This window comes from Trichomycterus rosablanca, chromosome 6, assembly GCF_030014385.1.
Source record: "Trichomycterus rosablanca isolate fTriRos1 chromosome 6, fTriRos1.hap1, whole genome shotgun sequence".
Classification (NCBI taxonomy): Eukaryota; Metazoa; Chordata; class Actinopteri; order Siluriformes; family Trichomycteridae; genus Trichomycterus; species Trichomycterus rosablanca.
Genome location: NC_085993.1, coordinates 24,330,226 through 24,349,899, shown reverse-complemented (window position 1 = coordinate 24,349,899; position 19,674 = coordinate 24,330,226). Strand labels below are relative to the sequence as shown.

Below are 19,674 nucleotides of genomic sequence, written 5' to 3'. Positions count from 1 at the left end.
GAATGGCTTGACACAAGGAATGCGACAGCTGAAACCCATGTCTTGCATATGTCTGTGCGTGGTGGTTCTTGAAGCACTGACTCCAGCTGCAGTCCACTCTTTGTCAATCTCCCCCACATTTTTGAATGGGTTTTGCTTCACAATCCTCTCCAGGGTGCGGTTATCCCTATTGCTTGTACACTTTTTTCTACCACATCTTTTCCTTCCCTTCGCCTCTCTATTAATGTGCTTGGACACAGAGCTCTGTGAACAGCCAGCCTCTTTAGCAATGACCTTTTGTGTCTTGCCCTCCTTGTGCAAGGTGTCAATGGTCGTCTTTCGGACAACTGTCAAGTCAGCAGTCTTCCCCATGATTGTGTAGCCTACAGAACTAGACTGAGAGACCATTTAAAGGCCTTTGCAGGTGTTTTGAGTTAATTAGCTGATTAGAGTGTGGCACCAGGTGTCTTCATTATTGTACCTTGTCACAATATTCTAATTTTCTGAGATACTGAATTTGGGGTTTTCATTAGTTGTCAGTTATAATCATCAACATTAAAAGAAATAAACATTTGAAATATATCAGTCTGTGTGTAGTGAATGAATATAATATACAAGTTTCACTTTTTGAATGGAATTACTAAAATAAATCAACTTTTTCATGATATTCTAATTTTATGACCAGCAGCAGTATATATACAGTGTATCACAAAAGTGAGTACACCCCTCACATTTCTGCAGATATTTAAGTATATCTTTTCATGGGACAACACTGACAAAATGACACTTTGACACAATGAAAAGTAGTCTGTGTGCAGCTTATATAACAGTGTAAATTTATTCTTCCCTCAAAATAACTCAATATACAGCCATTAATGTCTAAACAGCCGGCAACAAAAGTGAGTACACCCCTAAGAGACTACACCCCTAAATGTCCAAATTGAGCACTGCTTGTCATTTTCCCTCCAAAATGTCATGTGATTTGTTAGTGTTACTAGGTCTCAGGTGTGCATAGGGAGCAGGTGTGTTCAATTTAGTAGTACAGCTCTCAAACTCTCTCATACTGGTCACTGAAAGTTCCAACATGGCACCTCATGGCAAAAAACTCTCTGAGGATCTTAAAAGACGAATTGTTGTGCTACATGAAGATGGCCAAGGCTACAAGAAGATTGCCAACACCCTGAAACTGAGCTGCAGCACAGTGGCCAAGATCATCCAGCGTTTTAAAAGAGCAGGGTCCACTCAAAACAGACCTCGCGTTGGTTGTCCAAAGAAGCTGAGTGCACGTGCTCAGCATCACATCCAACTGCTGTCTTTGAAAGATAGGCGCAGGAGTGCTGTCAGCATTGCTGCAGAGATTGAAAAGGTGGGGGGTCAGCCTGTCAGTGCTCAGACCATACGCCGCACACTACATCAAATTGGTCTGCATGGCTATCACCCCAGAAGGAAGCCTCTTCTGAAGTCTCTACACAAAAAAGCCCGCAAACAGTTTGCTGAAGACATGTCAACAAAGGACATGGATTACTGGAACCATGTCCTATGGTCTGATGAGACCAAGATTAATTTATTTGGTTCAGATGGTCTCAAGCATGTGTGGCGGCAATCAGGTGAGGAGTACAAAGATAAGTGTGTCATGCCTACAGTCAAGCATGGTGGTGGGAATGCCATGGTCTGGGGCTGCATGAGTGCAGCAGGTGTTGGGGAGTTACATTTCATTGAGGGACACATGAACTCCAATATGTACTGTGAAATACTGAAGCAGAGCATGATCCCCTCCCTCCGGAAACTGGGTCGCAGGGCAGTGTTCCAGCATGATAATGACCCCAAACACACCTCTAAGACGACCACTGCTTTATTGAAGAGGCTGAGGGTAAAGGTGATGGACTGGCCAAGCATGTCTCCAGACCTAAACCCAATAGAACATCTTTGGGGCATCCTCAAGCGGAAGGTGGAGGAGCGCAAAGTCTCGAATATCCGCCAGCTCCGTGATGTCGTCATGGAGGAGTGGAAAAGCATTCCAGTGGCAACCTGTGAAGCTCTGGTAAACTCCATGCCCAGGAGAGTTAAGGCAGTTCTGGGAAATAATGGTGGCCACACAAAATATTGACACTTCAGGAACTTTCACTAAGGGGTGTACTCACTTTTGTTGCCGGTGGTTTAGACATTAATGGCTGTATATTGAGTTATTTTGAGGGAAGAATAAATTTACACTGTTATATAAGCTGCACACAGACTACTTTTCATTGTGTCAAAGTGTCATTTTGTCAGTGTTGTCCCATGAAAAGATATACTTAAATATCTGCAGAAATGTGAGGGGTGTACTCACTTTTGTGATACACTGTATACAGTAGATATACAGTAGATATAGATAGATTAGGTAGGTAGGTAGGTAGGTAGGTAGGTACAGTATATACACTGATCAGCCATAACATTAAAACCACCTCCTTGTTTCTACACTCACTTGCATGCTTTGTTAGCCCCCTTTCATGCTGTTCTTCAATGGTCAGGACCCCCACAGGACCACTACAGAGTAGGTATTATTTGGGTGTTGGATCATTCTCAGCACTGCAGTGACACTGAAATGGTGGTTGTGTGTTAGTGTGTGTTGTGCTGGTATGAGTGAATAAGACACCGCAGTGCTGGTGGAGTTTTTAAACACCTCACTGTCCCTGCTGGACTGAGAATAGTCCACCAACCAAAAAGATATCCAGCCAACAGCGCCCCATGGGCAGCGTCCTGTGACCACTGATGAAGGTCTAGAAGATGACCAACTCAAACAGCAGCAATAGATGAGCGATCATCTCTTACTTTACATTTACAAGGTGGACCAACTAGGTAGGAGTGTCTAACAGAGTGGACAGTAAGTGGACATGGTATTTTAAAACTCCAGCAGTGCTGCTGTGTCTGATCCACTCATACCAGCACATCACACACTAACACACCACCACCATGTCATTGTCACTGCAGTGCTGAGAATCATCCACCACCTAAATAATACCTGCTCTGTGGGGGTCCTGACCATTGAACAGTATGTAGAGAAACAGATGGACTACAGTCAGTAATTGCAGAACTACAAAGTGATTCTATATGGTAGGTGGAGCTGATAAAATGGACAGTGATGTTATGGCTGATCGTGTGTATATATATAAAAATCTGTTTTTATTAATTCATTTTATTTTGTTATTTTGAAATAAGGAATTATGAATTACATCACTGTTTAATTAAGACAGAGAAATGAGAGAAGAGATTCCGCTTTGACCTACTTTGACTTTGACTGAAATGCCATGGCTTCATTTATATGTTGGAAATTGTTTAAATAATTCTATTTTTACAATGTACAATAATTGCTCAATTATACAGTGAATTCAGAAAGTTTTCAGACCCCTTGTCTTTTTGCCTATCGATTTACACTTAAACATCCAAAATAATAGTTAAAACATGTTTTAGAGCTTTTAAAAAAAAATGTAAGCTAAAATTTTACATTTATTTTAAATGTATTTATTTTAATTTTATTCATTACTTTGTAGAAGCACCTCTGGCACCAATTACAGCTGAGAGTCTTCTTGGGTATGTTTTAACAAGCTTTGCACAATTGGATTTGGGCAGTCTATCCCATTCTTCATGGCAGATCTTTCAAGTTCTGTCCAACTGGGTGGCAGTTCCATGTAAATTGCTATTCTCAAAAGCATTCTAAAAGCATAATACAGCAGCAGGAGAAACTGAGTAAGTTTGCTACTGAGTCAGTTTACTGTTGGTCTTTTCTGTTTCCACTGGTTGTGAAATGATTGAGCCAAACATCTGTGCAGAAAAAAAGACCTTCAGAAGCATTTTATTTTACAAAGTGGTGCTTATAGGACTCTACTCTCTATGTTCACATTTAACTACATATATGTAAGATATCCCTTGTCTCAGATCGAGAAGAAACTAAGCATTTTAAAAGTAGTTATTCAGTTTGTTGGTTAACTGTATTTTTTGTTCAGTGTTATGAGGTAGTGGTGAACAAATCTTCCACTAGTTTTTCACATCGGCAGACAGACAGTTCAGATCTTGTCCCTACCCACCTTGTAGGACAGTGTAAGCTCCAGTGTGAAAACTATTTATTTTGTTATATTTATGTATATTTCACAGGTACCACTCTTTTTTTATATCCTTTTATAAATTACAATAAACTTATATTCTTTGTGAGTCTCACTCATGACTTAGTGGTCAAAACACTGTGTCTTTTGGTTGTATTTTTCTTTTCTAAACTGGACCTGCTACAATAAAGTCAACTCTTTTTATGTGTTGTTGAAGAATACTTAGAGGAGCTGGCTCATTTACTGATTGGGAGGGTTGAATGTGTAACAACTCCAGTTGTGAAATCTGGTGGGTTTTTTTCTTCTAGAGGCAGAATTATACAATCCCAAATCAGAAAAATTTGGGACAGCATGGAAAATGCAAATAATAAAAAACACAGAGTTTCTTACATTTACTTTGACTTTTATTTGATTGCAGACAGGATGAACCTGAGATTTTTTTTTTCTGCTCAAATTCGTTTCATTTATTAATAAACATCCATTCCTGCATTTCAGGCCTGCAACACATTCCAAAAAAAGTTGGGACAGTAAAGCATTTACCACTTTGTAATGTTGCCATTCCTTATACCAAGCGATTTAGTGTTTCAGGTTTTATTTTGTCCCATTCTTCCTGCAAACACGTCTTAAGATGTGCAACAGTACAGGGTCGTTGTTGTCGCATTTTTCCTTTCAAAATTCTCCACACATTCTCTGTTGGGGACAGGTCAGGACTGCAGGCAGGCCAGTCCAGTACCCATACCCTCTTCTTCCACAGCCATGCCTTTGTAATGTGTCCAGCATGTGGTTTTGCATTGTCTTGTTGAATAATGCATGGACGTCCCTGGAAAAGATGACGTCTTGAAGGCAGCATATGTTGCTCTAAGATCTCAATGTACTTTTATGCATTAAGGCTGCCATCACAGAAGTGTAAATTACCTTTGCCAAGGGCACTGACACAGCCCCATACCATGACAGACCCTGGCTTTTGGACTTACAGGCTGGATGGTCCTTTTCGTCTTTGGCCCGGAGCACACGGCATCCATTTTTTTCCAAAAAAGACCTGGAATGCTGATTCATCTGACCACAATACACGTTTCCACTGTGTGATGGTCCATCCTAGATGCCTCAGAGCCCAGAGAAGTCGACGCCGCGTCTGGACATGGTTAACATAAGGCTTCTTTTTTGCACAGTAAAGTTTTAAGTGGCATTTGTGCATGTAACTCAGTATTGTAGTGCTTGACAAAGGCTTGCCAAAGTAATCCCTTGCCCATGTGGTTATATCATCTATTGCTGAGTGGTGGTTCTGAGTGATGGAAGATCACGGGCATTCAGCTTAAGCTTGTGCCTATGGCCTTTACACACTGAAATTCCTCCAATTCCTTGAATCGTTTAATGATATTATGCACTGTAGAGGGAGAAATATGCAAATCCCTTCCAATCTTTCTTTGAGGTTTTTAAACATTTCATTTTCTCACACATTTGTTGACAAACTGGAGATTCTCTGATCATCTTTGCTCATCAAAGACTCAGTCTTTCCTGGATGCTGCTTTTGTACCAAACCATGATTACAATCACCTGTTTGAAATCACATAATTATTTAGTTTTTTCACCTAATTACTAGCCCTAAATTGCCCCCATCCCAGCAGGCCTGAAATGCAGGAATTGAGGTATATTAACAAATGAAAAGACATTGAACAGACAAAACATAACATAGCTTGGGTTCAAACTGTCTGCAATCAAATAAAAGTCAAAGTAAATGTAAGAAACACTGCATTTTTTATTTTATTCCAACTTTTTCTGATTTGGAATTGTAGTTATATATATATATATATATATATATATATATATATATACTGTATATATTATATATATATATATATATATATATATATATATATATATATATATATAGTTTACTAGGCTTTTAATTTTATATTTTGAGTTTTTTTAGTGGATATTATGAATGAGTTTTGCAATAGTTACTGATATGCAGTTATGAGCATTTATTAATATGCAGAATTTAACATTATAAATTTCAGATATGGCCTATTTAATGTTTTATTTGTTAAAGAATAATAACATTTGCAAAACTGAGGCTATGTCCATCACGATAGCATAAGGGTTTCTAATTTTCCCCCCAATTTGTTCACCCACAAATTTTTCCTCAATGTAGTCATATCCAATTGCTTAATTGTAATTCACTCCTACTGCCACAGACAGTCCTGACAGTTGTTCTCCACTCCTGAGAGTCACAACCATCATACGCCCCCTTCAACATGTGCACGACCCATCTTATCACGTACATGAGACAAGTTTATATGGCGATCCATTTCAAGCACAGAGAGTAACACACCAATCTTCATTATCCTTCGTCTACTTGTGCAGGCACCACTGGTCAGCCAGCAGAGGCCACAAATTGAGGAAACCCTGCTCTGCCATTGTCCCTCCCCTTACACACACAGCCAATCGTGTGTCTGTGTAAGCACCTTGCCAGCAAAATTCCAGAACAGTGTTTCTTGTGTAATTATATATATATATATATATATATATATATATATATTAAGTTTTGATGTTTGACCCCACAGATGAACACACTCGAGTTAGGATGCAACTGCTGGAAGCTGACTCGCACTCCGATTATATCAACGCCAACTATATAGATGTGAGTACATATTTATCATGTCTCAGAGTGTACAACTTTTTAATCATGTGTTTGTCGAGTTTGCGGCAGGACAAAGCAGCAGTCCATCACCAGGCATCAGCCACCAACTCTCTCAGACATACTTTTTTGGCTACCACATCTGGTTTACAATAACTATTTACATAACCTAAAAACAATACACGTAAGCCACTATTCATGCAGTAAAACCAAAATTGCTGCATTTTCTTTGTATCTGCTTTTTCTCTTATGCTACAACCAAAATTGCTGCATTTCCTCGTATCCTCTTTTCCACTTATGCTGCAACCAAAATTGCTGCATTTCCTCGTATCCTCTTTTCCACTTATGCTGCAACCAAAATTGCTGCATTTCCTCGTATCCTCTTTTCCACTTATGCTGCTTTCCCCTCTCTTATCCCACGGAAAAAATAATAAATGTGCACCAATGATTCTTTTTGGCACATTGTGATGTAAAAAAAAAAAAAAACAAGTATTGTTCGACTTTCTTAATTGCTGGTAAGTGTTGTAAAAAGATAAGTGACATTTAGAGTGAGGTAAACAATGTGAAGTAATTATGTACACAGTCTGATGGAAATGTGCTATATTTGTCTGACATATTTTATTAAAATTATATTCTCAAAAAATATCTTGAATGTTTTACTTGGGTGCTTTTGACAGGCTCCCAAATATTTAATGCAGTGTTAAATGCACAGAAAATGTTTTAAAAATAAATCTCTTTATCGTTCTCATATTTTTTTTATTTATTTAATCAGTGCATTTCATAATTAACTTAATGCTTCTTTGACTTGCTGGCACTGAACAAAATACTGGTAAAATATTTCAGTCAAACAGCATACTTATAAAGAATAATAAATAATTGTTTTATCAGTGGTAACTACATGTAGTTACTTGTGTGTAATATCAGAAGTCTTTCTTGTCTGTTTAATCAGAGGTGGAATATAAAGTCTTTGTGATTTATTTGCTGACTACAGCATCCTGTGTAAACTTTTACCAGTGTAAACTTTTAAAGAAAAAGTTCCATGATGCTCTGCATACATTACTCATTTCTTGGTTTTAAGCACATCATTTATACACAATGTGATGCACATCCAATCTTACCTAAAGCAACCCCCAGACCCCTATTTTAGAAAGACTGGAAATGGGTCCAAATCTACTAAATTAGCGGTCCAGACAAACCCAGATCAGAAGAATAAATGTAAAAATTCCCTAACTAAAGTAATAATATATGTTAAAAATGTATTTTACTTTATTACATTTGGATATTTCTAATACATTTGGGTATTTCAGCTGTTAACCAAAAGGTTGGTGGTTCGAGCCCACCCAGTGACGAGTGTCTTTAGGGACAGTGGTAGCCTAGTGGGTAGAGCTTTGGACTATCAACTAAAAGACTGAGAGTTTGAATCCCAGCTCTGCCATGCAGCCACTGTTGGGCCCTTGAGCAAGGCCCTTAACCCTCTCTACTCCAGGGGCGCCATACAATGGCTGACCCTGTGCTCTTTAAAACAAGCTGGGATATGCAAAGAAAAAATTTTATTGTACTGTACACATGTATTCTATTCTATTCTATATCAAAAGTTTGCTTACAAGAATGTTTGTTGCACTTGAGAAAATGTCTTCTAGCCATGTTTTTACAGACCCTGCCAGTGAGGGGTCCAGCAATGGCTGTTATGCAAAAGTTTCCTGGGAATTTATCATCACAACTTTCGCAGTTAGCTAAGAACAAAGGTCTGAATGTAGAATTAATACAATAGAGTTAATGCTGAAACTTTGTACATTTATATACAGACCCTAGAATTATCAGTGGACACAAGTCTAGTCAAGAGAGCTGTGTGTTCAACATGCATCCAAAATTGACTTTTTATTACTGTTGGGATCAAACGTTTACTTTTTACTGCATATTAGTTATTCTCATATTAACAGACAACCACTACAACAGACAGAAAATTATGTTAGCATTTACACTGAATATTGAAAACTTTTTCCATGTATGTATTGTATATATTGTATCTATTGAGGTAGCCTTCTCTAAATACACCATAAAAAGAAGTGACATACTGGTTTGCCTATTTAATAAATCTTTAACAGTCTTGTAGAATGCAATCATATGAATGGGTATAAAACTCAGTTCATTTTCTCCTCTTTTGTAGGGTTACCACAGACCAAAGCATTACATTGCTACACAAGGTAATTAAAACAGAGGCATAACACAAAACGTTTTACAAACATGGACAGTTTTATTCTAACCATCATTCAAACAGTAAAATGCTTCCAGTTCAGTTATAAAGAACATAAACTAAGGATATATCTGACTTATAGTGGGCTTTGGTAAAATTATAATATAACTGTTTCCTCTGTTATTTCATAGGTCCCATGCAAGAGACAGTGAGAGATTTCTGGAGAATGGTCTGGCAAGAGAACTCTGCCAGCATTGTCATGGTAACCAACCTGGTGGAAGTAGGCAGGGTAGGTTTGTGTGCTTAATATAGATTTTAAATGTTTAATTAAGAACATATTTGGCTTTTATTATACCTTTGGCTTTGATTTGGTGATAATGTAAGCATAGCTCATAATGCCAGAAATGTGTGTATGCAGCAGGACTTGTATATGTCATTTCCAAGACGAATTGACGCTGTATTGGCCGCAAAAGGAGGCCCTACACCATACTAATAAATTATTGTGGTCTAAAACCAGGTGTTTCAGTTTCATTGTCCAACCCCTGTATGTGCAATACAATATTTCCAGCTTGTGCTGTCTGGTCTGACTGATGCACAATTAAGTATGGTTTTAAGTTGCTCTCGACTTAATATTGCCCAGTCTGGGTGCTTCTTCTGATTTAGCACTATTTTTAAAAGGTTGATACTTTACTTACCAGAGCAAATTATTTTTCTAATTTCCATTAACATGTTTTGATAAGATTAACCCAGAACAACAACCTCAAATTAGAAGAAGTTGAGACAGTGTGGGAAAACGCAAAATGCATTTACTTGAACTTTTATTTGATTGCAGACAGCATGAACCCATAATATTTCATGTTTTGTCTGCTCAACTTCATTTATCACCTGAAACACTTCATTGTTTGGTATCCTTGGCCCCAAATGTCTTTTAAGTGTTGCGAGGAGGAATGGCGATATTACAAATTGGTAAATGTTTATAACAGTGTTACATTGCATCTCCTATTAATTACACTTGTTTACCTGTTTGGCAACTAAGTATTCTTGCCTGATACAAACATTTTCACTAGCCATGTCAAGTACATGCAATCTGTGTCTACAAGACATGCTTGTTGTAGCACAGGCAGAATGAGAACTGGCATTGTTTTGCTGAAAAAATAACAGACTTCATGGGAAAAGATGTCACCTTGATGGCAGCAAATGTTTCTCTAAAATCCCAATATACACCTCCACGTCAATAGCCATAACATATGCAGGCCACCCATGATGTGGCTGCTGATGCATCCCCATTTCATGACAGATGATTGTTCTTTTCAGTGCTTACAGCCAGAATGTTCCTTTTTGGCTTTGACATGAAGAACCCTGTTTTTCTCCAAAACAAGCGCTGGATGTGGACTCATTTGATTACAGCATACAGTCTTTCAGTGCATCAGAGATGAACTCTGACCAAGAGAACTTCATAGAAGTGATGCATAACTTTCTCTTTGCATAAAAACATTCATCGCTTGATGTAGTGGCAGACTGTGTTGACAATGTTTTGTTTTTCCGAGCCCATGTTATATATCAGTGACGTCTGAGGGCTCAGTGGTCATGTACCTGTATATTTAGCAGTGGTTTATAGCCTTTTCCTACATGAACTGAGAGCTGTCCGATTTCCCTGAATCTTTCCATAATATTAAATACAATATATGGTAAAAGACCTAGACGATAATTGATAATTCTCTCATGATGTTTAGCACAAAGTGGTTAAACTACCACCCATTTTTGCTTGTAAAGACTGTGACCTTTGGTGGATCTTCCGATCCCTCAGACTGCACTGCTTCAAGAACTGTCATTCATCAATAGCTGATATAACCACCTAGGCATATGATTATTTTGGCAAACCTTTGTCAAGCACTAGAAAGCAAATTTACATTCACAAATGCTACCCTAAACTTTACTGTGTATTGTGGTCAGACAAATGAGTATAAGAGTTTGGAAGAAAATGTCCCTGAACAAAAATAAAAATGTATTTTCATTCAGACTGAATACAGAAATGCTACAACTACAATCTCCTATTGTTGTACACCTTAAGACGTGTTTGCAGGAGGAATGGGACAAAATAACACCTGAAACACTTTATCGCTTGGTATCCTCAGTGCCAAATCGTTTTTTTGAGGGTTGTAAAAAGAAATAGCAGATTTCAAAGGTGTAAATGCTGAAAGATTTTGGCTTCATATTGTCTGCAATGAAATAAAAGTCAAAGTAAATGTATGAAACACTGCAGATTTTTTTTATTTGCACTGTCCCAACTTTTTCTGATTTGGGGTTGTACCACCAATCTGTTATAATTTGCCATGTGTTTACCTAAAGGTATATTCAGATTGGCAGTGAAGTAATGCGACAAAGCGATATATTTTCAAACAAATATTGGCGAAGTGGGTGGAGGTGGCAACAGGAAAAAGTTTAGCTTTTTAGTTTAACTTTATGCAAATTAGTAGCAAAATTATGTGGCTATTACCAAGAGGAATTGAGCATTAAGCAAAGGGGTATAGTTTCTACTCGAGATGGAAGAGACTGTCACATTTCCACAAATAGACAGCAGCAATTGCAAAGGACAGTTTTCTTGTCAAATTAGCTGCACATACAGTGATGGAGTACTCAGAGATGAAATTTGTAGATGAGCGATTTCCCTTCAGGACTTTTATTTTTAGTGAAAACACAACTGATTTGTGGTAAAAAAAAAAAAAAATAGTGTGAGAAGGGGTCTATTTTGTGATCAAATAGTTTTTTTTTTCTATACGCTCTGTAGATACTAATTAGTGAAGCACGCTGTACTACCATGGCATTTGCTTTTTTTGCTTGGCGTCATTGAAACCATGGCAAACAAACACCCACAAGCGATAATAAGGCTTCCAGTGTGAAAATCGCTGTAGGGTAAAAGTGTATTTACTTTTTTCATAGGCGAAGTGTGTCCGATATTGGCCTGATGAAACTGAAGTGTATGGTGATATTAAAGTGATTCTCACTGAGACAGAACCTCTGGCCGAGTATGTCATCCGCACCTTCGTTGTCCAAAAGGTACAAAACTTGCTTGTATAAATTAATTAATATAGAAATCCTTTTTTAATTTTTTTATGTTTTGAACCTTACCCTGTATAAGTACAGTATATGTGTTTTGTGATGTGTTTGTGTTTTCATACACCACATGTAGAATATTAAGCATTGAGATTTGAGATTATTTCTTGTCACAAAATTCTACACAAAATAGCCCACAATCACAAAGTGAAAGCAGGTTTTTAGACATTTGTGCTCATTTAGTAAAAATTTCAATGTAAAATATCATATGTACATAAGTGTGCACACCCTTTGATATGACACCCAAAAGTGAGCTGAGGTGCATTTTGTTTTCACTTGATACTGCTTCTACAATTTAATTGGAGTCCACCTGTGGTAAATTCAATTGACTGGACATGATTGGGGATTGCCAACACCTGCCTAAGGTCCCACAGTTGACAGTGCATATCAGAGCAAACTCCAAGGAATTATCTGCAGACCTCAGAAACAGAATTGTGTCAAGGCATAGATCTGGAGAAGGGTACAGAAAAATTGCTGCAGCTTTACAGGTCCCAGAGAGAACAGTGGCCACCATCATTCCTAAATGGAAGAAGTTTGGAAGCACCAAAAATCCTCCTAGAGCTGGATGCCCGGCCAAACTGAGCGATCGGGGAAGACGGGACATGGCCAGGAAGGTGAGCAGGAACCTGAGAAGTCACTCTGACAGAGCTCCAGCATATCCTTGTGGAGATGGGAGAACCTATGAGAAGATTAACCATCCAGGCAGCACTCCACAAATCACGCCTTTATGGTCGAGTGGCCAGACGGCACATGACAGACCTAGAGGACTCTCAAACCATGAGAAACAAGATTCTCTGGTCTGATGAAATCAAAATTGAACTTTTTGGCCTGAATACCAAGCGTCACGTCTGGAGTAAACCAGACACCGCTCATCACCTGGCTAATGCCATCCCTACAGTGAAGCATGGCGGTGGCAGCATCATGATGTGGGGATGTTTTTCAGCAGCGGGACTAGGGTGACTAGTCCTGATAGAGGGAAAGATGAATGCAGCTAGGTTCTGGCTTGACTATAATATCCCAAATGTGTTACAGGCATCAAATTCAAAATGTGTTCATGTTTTGAAAATACAATTACGTTATTCAGCAACAACATACAGAATTTACAGGATTTGTTGGTAATGCACACTTATTTTGTGGATTTGATTTTAATTAATTGAATTTTAACCCATTAGTAATCTTGATCACCAATATTAATGAAGTAAAAACATGTTTTTAGGATGTTTTTTATTTTATATTCTAGATAGAAATCTCATATCAGGACCCATTAATCAATACTTTATAGAAGTCTGCAGACAAAGGGACCTATATACATGCACTGAGTACTAATCGAGACATGAGGAACAGCTTGGTTGATAATTACAAGGACTTATCAGGGAGAAGAGGCAGAGAATAGGGGATGTGTTATGTGTTACACAAAACAAACAGCGAGACCATGTGCTTAAAAATTTTATGAACTATATACAGTGTATCACAAAAGTGAGTACACCCCTCACATTTCTGCAAATATTTCATTATATCTTTTCATGGGACAACACTATAGACATGAAACTTGGATATAACTTAGAGTAGTCAGTGTACAGCTTGTATAGCAGTGTAGATTTACTGTCTTCTGAAAATAACTCAACACACAGCCATTAATGTCTAAATAGCTGGCAACATAAGTGAGTACACCCCACAGTGAACATGTCCACATTGTGCCCAAATGTGTCGTTGTCCCTCCCTGGTGTCATGTGTCAAGGTCCCAGGTGTAAATGGGGAGCAGGGCTGTTAAATTTGGTGTTTTGGGTACAATTCTCTCATACTGGCCACTGGATATTCAACATGGCACCTCATGGCAAAGAACTCTCTGAGGATGTGAGAAATAGAATTGTTGCTCACCACAAAGATGGCCTGGGCTATAAGAAGATTGCTAACACCCTGAAACTGAGCTACAGCATGGTGGCCAAGGTCATACAGCGGTTTTCCAGGACAGGTTCCACTCTGAACAGGCTTCGCCAGGGTCGACCAAAGAAGTTGAGTCCACGTGTTCGGCGTCATATCCAGAGGTTGGCTTTAAAAAATAGACACATGAGTGCTGCCAGCATTGCTGCAGAGGTTGAAGACGTGGGAGGTCAGCCTGTCAGTGCTCAGACCATACACCGCACACTGCATCAACTCGGTCTACATGGTCGTCATCCCAGAAGGAAGCTGACGCACAAGAAAGCCCGCAAACAGTTTGCTAAAGACAAGCAGTCCAAGAACATAGATTACTGAAATGCCCTGTGGTCTGACGAGACCAAGATAAACTTGTTTGGCTCAGATGGTGTCCAGCATGTGTGGCGGCGCCCTGGTGAGAAGTACCAAGACAACTGTATCTTGCCTACAGTCAAGCATGGTGGTGGTAGCATCATGGTCTTGGGCTGCATGAGTGTTGCTGGCACTGGGGAGCTGCAGTTCATTGAGGGAAACATGAATTCCAACATGTACTGTGACATTCTGAAACAGAGCATGATCCCCTCCCTTCGAAAACTGGAGGAGTGGAAGAGGATTCCAGTAGCAACCTGTGCAGCTCTGGTGAATTCCATGCCCAGGAGGGTTAAGGCAGTGCTGGATAATAATGGTGGTCACACAAAATATTGACACTTTGGGCACAATTTGGACATGTTCACTGTGGGGTGTACTCACTTATGTTGGCAGCTATTTAGACATTAATGGCTGTGTGTTGAGTTATTTTCAGAAGACAGTAAATCTACACTGCTATACAAGGTGTACACTGACTACTCTAAGTTATATCCAAGTTTTATTTCTATAGTGTTGTCCCATGAAAAGATATAATAAAATATTTGCAGAAATGTGAGGGGTGTACTCACTTTTGTGATACACTGTATATATATATATATATATAAAGTACATAGAGTTGCAATAAGAAATATTTTTTGTGGGGTGAGGACCTTACAATGTATTATAGTGATGTGTATAGAATTAAATAAAAATATCTCAGTACTGAGATATGTACTGAAATCTTAGTAAACAAAGAAATAATATTGATACATGCAAGCAATTTGATAACATAAGTGGGCATAATGTTAAGTTTAAATGAAAAACTTCTTGTTCCAAATGTCCATGTGCAGTAAATTTCAACCACTAGTGTCAGTACTTTTGCCTTAAATACTTTTAATAGGCAATTTTGGTAAGTGTTAATAGGCTTTTGACATCTTTTTCACTGAATATTTTGCCCATTGTTTTTGCTTTCAGTTCATTGAGGTTTAATGGCTTTTGTTCTTAAACAACTTTAAATCCTATTGAAGATTTTATGGGATTTAAATCTGGACACTAAGAAGACACTTCGGGATGTTCCAGGACTGCTTCCTTAACCAAGCTTTGGAAGGAGTTGTGCTTGAGATCATTATCTTGTCAGTCCAATCACCAAGGTTCCGTTTCACCACAGAAGATATAAAATTCCATCTTCTTGGTATTTTTGTGAATTCATGATGCCAGTTACACAGTCAAGATTCTGCAGCAGAAAACATCCCCACATAATCACTGACCCACATCCATGCTTAACTGTAGTATTTTTCTGGGAATAAGCTTTGTCTTTCTTGCACCAAACAAAACGCTGATCCAAATGGGCAAACAGTTTCAGTTTTGATCAATCACGTTAATCAAATGTTTTTTACTTAACATTTAGTTAAATAATTAGTCATGATCAAGCCATTGCTTACTATCTTAGATTCATTCCTTGGTTTTGACTATGTACCCAGATCTTTTAAATGTGTACTTATTAAACCCTTGATTAAAAAACCTAATACTGATTCATGTGCTAATTATAAGCCAATTTCAAACCTCCCTTTTGTCTCAAAGATTTTAAAAAAGTGTTAATATTTGAGGTCATGGAATCATAACATTCCTCCTAAAATACCTTGGTATTTCTGGAAGCATCACACAGTCAAAAGATTGCCAGTTCCTGCAGCAGATAAACATCCCCAATTATCTCTGACCATGCTTGACCATGAGGATAGTTTTCTACTGGTTATAAGCTTTGCCTTTCTTGTGCCAGACAAATCGCTGATCCATATGGCCATAAAATTCCAGTTTTGATTCGTTAATTCATAGAATTTTGCAGACATATCTATTTTTTCTGGCATGTTCAACCTGACACTTCTTGTGCTTCTTGGTCAAGAGTGGCATGTCTCATGTACCATTAAGTTCTTGGTTGTAAAGTAATCTTCTTATGGTTACCACTGTCACATTTGTCCCAGTTTATATTAGGCCATTCTGTAAATCTTTTGCAATAATGAAAGGGGTTTTCTCTGTTGTGCTGATGAGATTGCTAAGAACTCTGGATGAAATTTCTATGGCCAGGCAAGTTTGGAATGGACAGTTCTCCCAACAGTGTCTCAATGTTTTGGGAATCTTCTTATACCCATTGCTTGTTTGGTACAATTTCCTCTCTCAGCTTTTGTAACAGCTTCTTAGTTCTCACTTTTATTGCAACACAAATTTTTTTTTGGTGTTGTGTATATTTGACATTACAGCTGAAGCAAACTGAGGGTTGTTATTGACTTCCCAATAAATGAATCATGTTGTAACACAGCTTTAGATTGCTCTATTACTGATGAAGATATGCCTATAAACCCCTATTTTCTTTTTTGGGGGGGGGGTGTTAACATGTCTGAAAATACTAAGGCAGGCGCCCATGTGGCGCAGCGGGATTTTCCTCGGTTCGAAACAATTAAAACTATTTTATTGCACTAAATGCCTTAGTATATACTGTATATATATATTAGGGCTGTCAAACGATTAAATTTTTTAATCGCGATTAATCTCAGAATTTCATGTAGTTAATCGCGATTAATCGCATTAAAAAAAATCTGTGTAAATGTTATAGAAAAGAAGGATTTTTAAGTGAAATGTTACAATTAAAATGGTGAACACATTTTATGCTAAATGTACTGATGTTAAAAACTGCTGGGACAAGAGAAATCTGTAAGGGAGTTTTTGTAACAGACTTTTCTGTGGTTGTATCGTGACAATGGTTTGATAGATCGATAGATAGATAGATAGATAGATAGATAGATAGATAGATAGATAGATAGATAGATAGATAGATAGATAGATAGATAGATAGACAGACAGACAGACAGACAGACAGACAGACAGATAGATAGAACCGAGTCTTTCTTGTTATTTACATAAAATGAATAACTGTAATGATGCATAAAGTATATTGCTAGTGTAAAAATTGAATAGTAATTAAACTATCAGATTATTAAATAGTAAAGTGACATGTGACAATATTGCACAATTAGGCCAATATAGCCACATATATACAGTACATGCACATATATACCCATATTCATACATATTCACACATGTAAATACCCATATACATATTCACATATGCAAATACATACACACATACTCAAGTACACATATGCAAATACATACATACTGTATATATACTGTAGTATGGACGTTTCTACACGAAGTGAGTGTGTTTTGACCCTTTGGGGCTTCCATAGTTCATGGACTAGCGTGCTTGACTCAGCTGTCCGGTATTCGGTACTCGGTACAATACCACGCTGGGTTATATTATTTTAACAAACCGCAAATAAACAACGGTGGCAAGTCCGACATTAAATCGTTTGTTCTACCAGTCAAGTCTCAACATGAAATACAATTTGCGTTAACGGCACTATTTTTTTTAATCGCGTTAAATTGAGATCACGTTAATGCGTTATTATCGCGTTAACTTCGACAGCCCTAATATATATATACTGTATATATATATATATATATATATATATATATATATATATATATATATATATATATATATATATATAAAGAAAATACTAAGGCATTTAGTGCAATAAAATTATTTGCTTGTGAGAGGAGAGTGAGAGAGCAGGGTCAGCCATGACACAACACACCAGAAACAGAAAATGTTAAGTACCTTGCTTAAGGCCCAACAGTAGTTACTTGTTGGAGCTGACATTCAAACCCTTAGCTCAAATAAGCTCCAAAATGTTGCACTTTAGCAATTTATTACTGTACCTTTAATGTCAGTTGTTTTGTCATCATTTGAAGTGACACAAAAACTTTTATGTATTAAAATATAATAAACATCATTCTTTATGCTCTGATGACTCTTACACACTCTTTCTTGAAGAAGGGACATCATGAGATCCGGGAAATCCGTCAGTTCCATTTCACCAGCTGGCCAGATCATGGTGTCCCCTGCTATTCTACTGGGCTGCTTGGCTTTATCCGGCAAGTCAAGTTTCTCAACCCACCTGATTCTGGGCCTATGGTTGTCCACTGCAGGTACATATCTTTTTGTTGATTTTGCCTGTTTCTCTTTTTAGCTTGTACATTTTCATATAGATGTCTTGTGTTGTTCTTTTTCCTTTTATAGAGTTGCAAGCATAAAGATATCAAGCTGTTTGAGTTAGGTCTAATTCACCAGTATTATTTATTTAAACAACAAACTTTGTTATTTTTCTGTTTTCTTACATCAAAATGCAGTGCAACAGTGTACATCCACTCATTAGTATTAAAAATAACTCTAACTTATAACATAATGCTGTTTTTCACCTCTCCCTCCCTTCTCAATTATCATAAAGCAAAAATCTAAAAGAAAAGAAAGGGGAAAATCCTTTTACATTATCTTTACCTAAGAGATAACACTTTATTAATCCCGACGGGAAATTACAGTGTTCTGGAGTTACACATTCAGAAGGACCTGCGGAAACATTCCTTCCTGCAGCGGGACAGGAGCAGTCTGCTGCTCAGTGTATGTTTCTATCCTTGTAGTGTTTTATTGAGTGGGTGGAAGGTATTCTTCATGATTGCTGACATCTGTCTCTCCACCACCACCTCCACTGTATCCAATTTTACCCCCAGTACTGAGCTGTCCCTTCCTAATGGTCTTGTTGAGTCTATTGGTGTCCTTGGCTATGATACTGCTGCCCCAACACACTATGGCATGAAAGATGGCACTCAACACCACAGACTCAAAAAATGTTCTTAACAGATATCCTCTCACACCAAAGGACCTAAGCTTCCCCAGGTAGTAGAGTTGGCTCTGGCCCTTCTTATACAGCCTATCAACATTCACATCCCATCCAAACTTGTCACTCAGTAGAAAGAGGCATCTTTATTTCTAATGGGTGGACTCAGTAGGGGGCTGTTAAATTGCCCAGCTGGTTCATTGCTCCTGATACTACAGTATGTAATCCTGGATTAAAAAATAATTTCTATTTCCTTTGAAAGCTTTGAAAGGTTTTGCATGATAATAAATTGAGTTATGGAATAATAAGTTTAAGAGAAAGGACATGGCTAAAACTACTTCCAATTTCTATTCGACTGCCTATGTATTTACCATACTTTATATTTACCTTGATGAATCCTTGCTAGCAGCCCGACAACAGGACCTTAACATCCAGGCCAACAGTTTTACAATAGACCTCAACCACCAAACAACCACAACATGATCTTAAAATCCATGCCAAGTTCATGCCAGTTTCAAGATGGACAGTTTCATAAGATTTAAATATCCATTATCATGTCAGACATCCCAACCTCCTTCCATCCACACCCTACCACTTTTTTATCCAATACCACCCGTCCTTCTCTTCAGGCTAATCACATACATTCCAATGCCTATCTCCAACCCCACTTTAGCATCTCCT

The 19,674-nt window shown here is 38.0% G+C and overlaps 1 protein-coding gene across 4 annotated transcripts in view; it reads left to right on the top strand.

The window, feature by feature from the left end:
• The window catches only part of ptprt (protein tyrosine phosphatase receptor type T), a 281,354-nt gene that overhangs the window by 227,337 nt on the left and 34,343 nt on the right, over positions 1-19,674 (top strand). For all 4 annotated transcript variants that reach the window (XM_062997565.1, XM_062997564.1, XM_062997566.1 and 1 more), the window contains 5 exons: positions 6,620-6,696; positions 8,861-8,897; positions 9,079-9,176; positions 11,828-11,944; positions 18,153-18,307. In XM_062997565.1, coding sequence (XP_062853635.1) covers positions 6,620-6,696; positions 8,861-8,897; positions 9,079-9,176; positions 11,828-11,944; positions 18,153-18,307 — 484 coding nt within the window. The remainder of the gene's footprint in view (positions 1-6,619; positions 6,697-8,860; positions 8,898-9,078; positions 9,177-11,827; positions 11,945-18,152; positions 18,308-19,674) is intronic.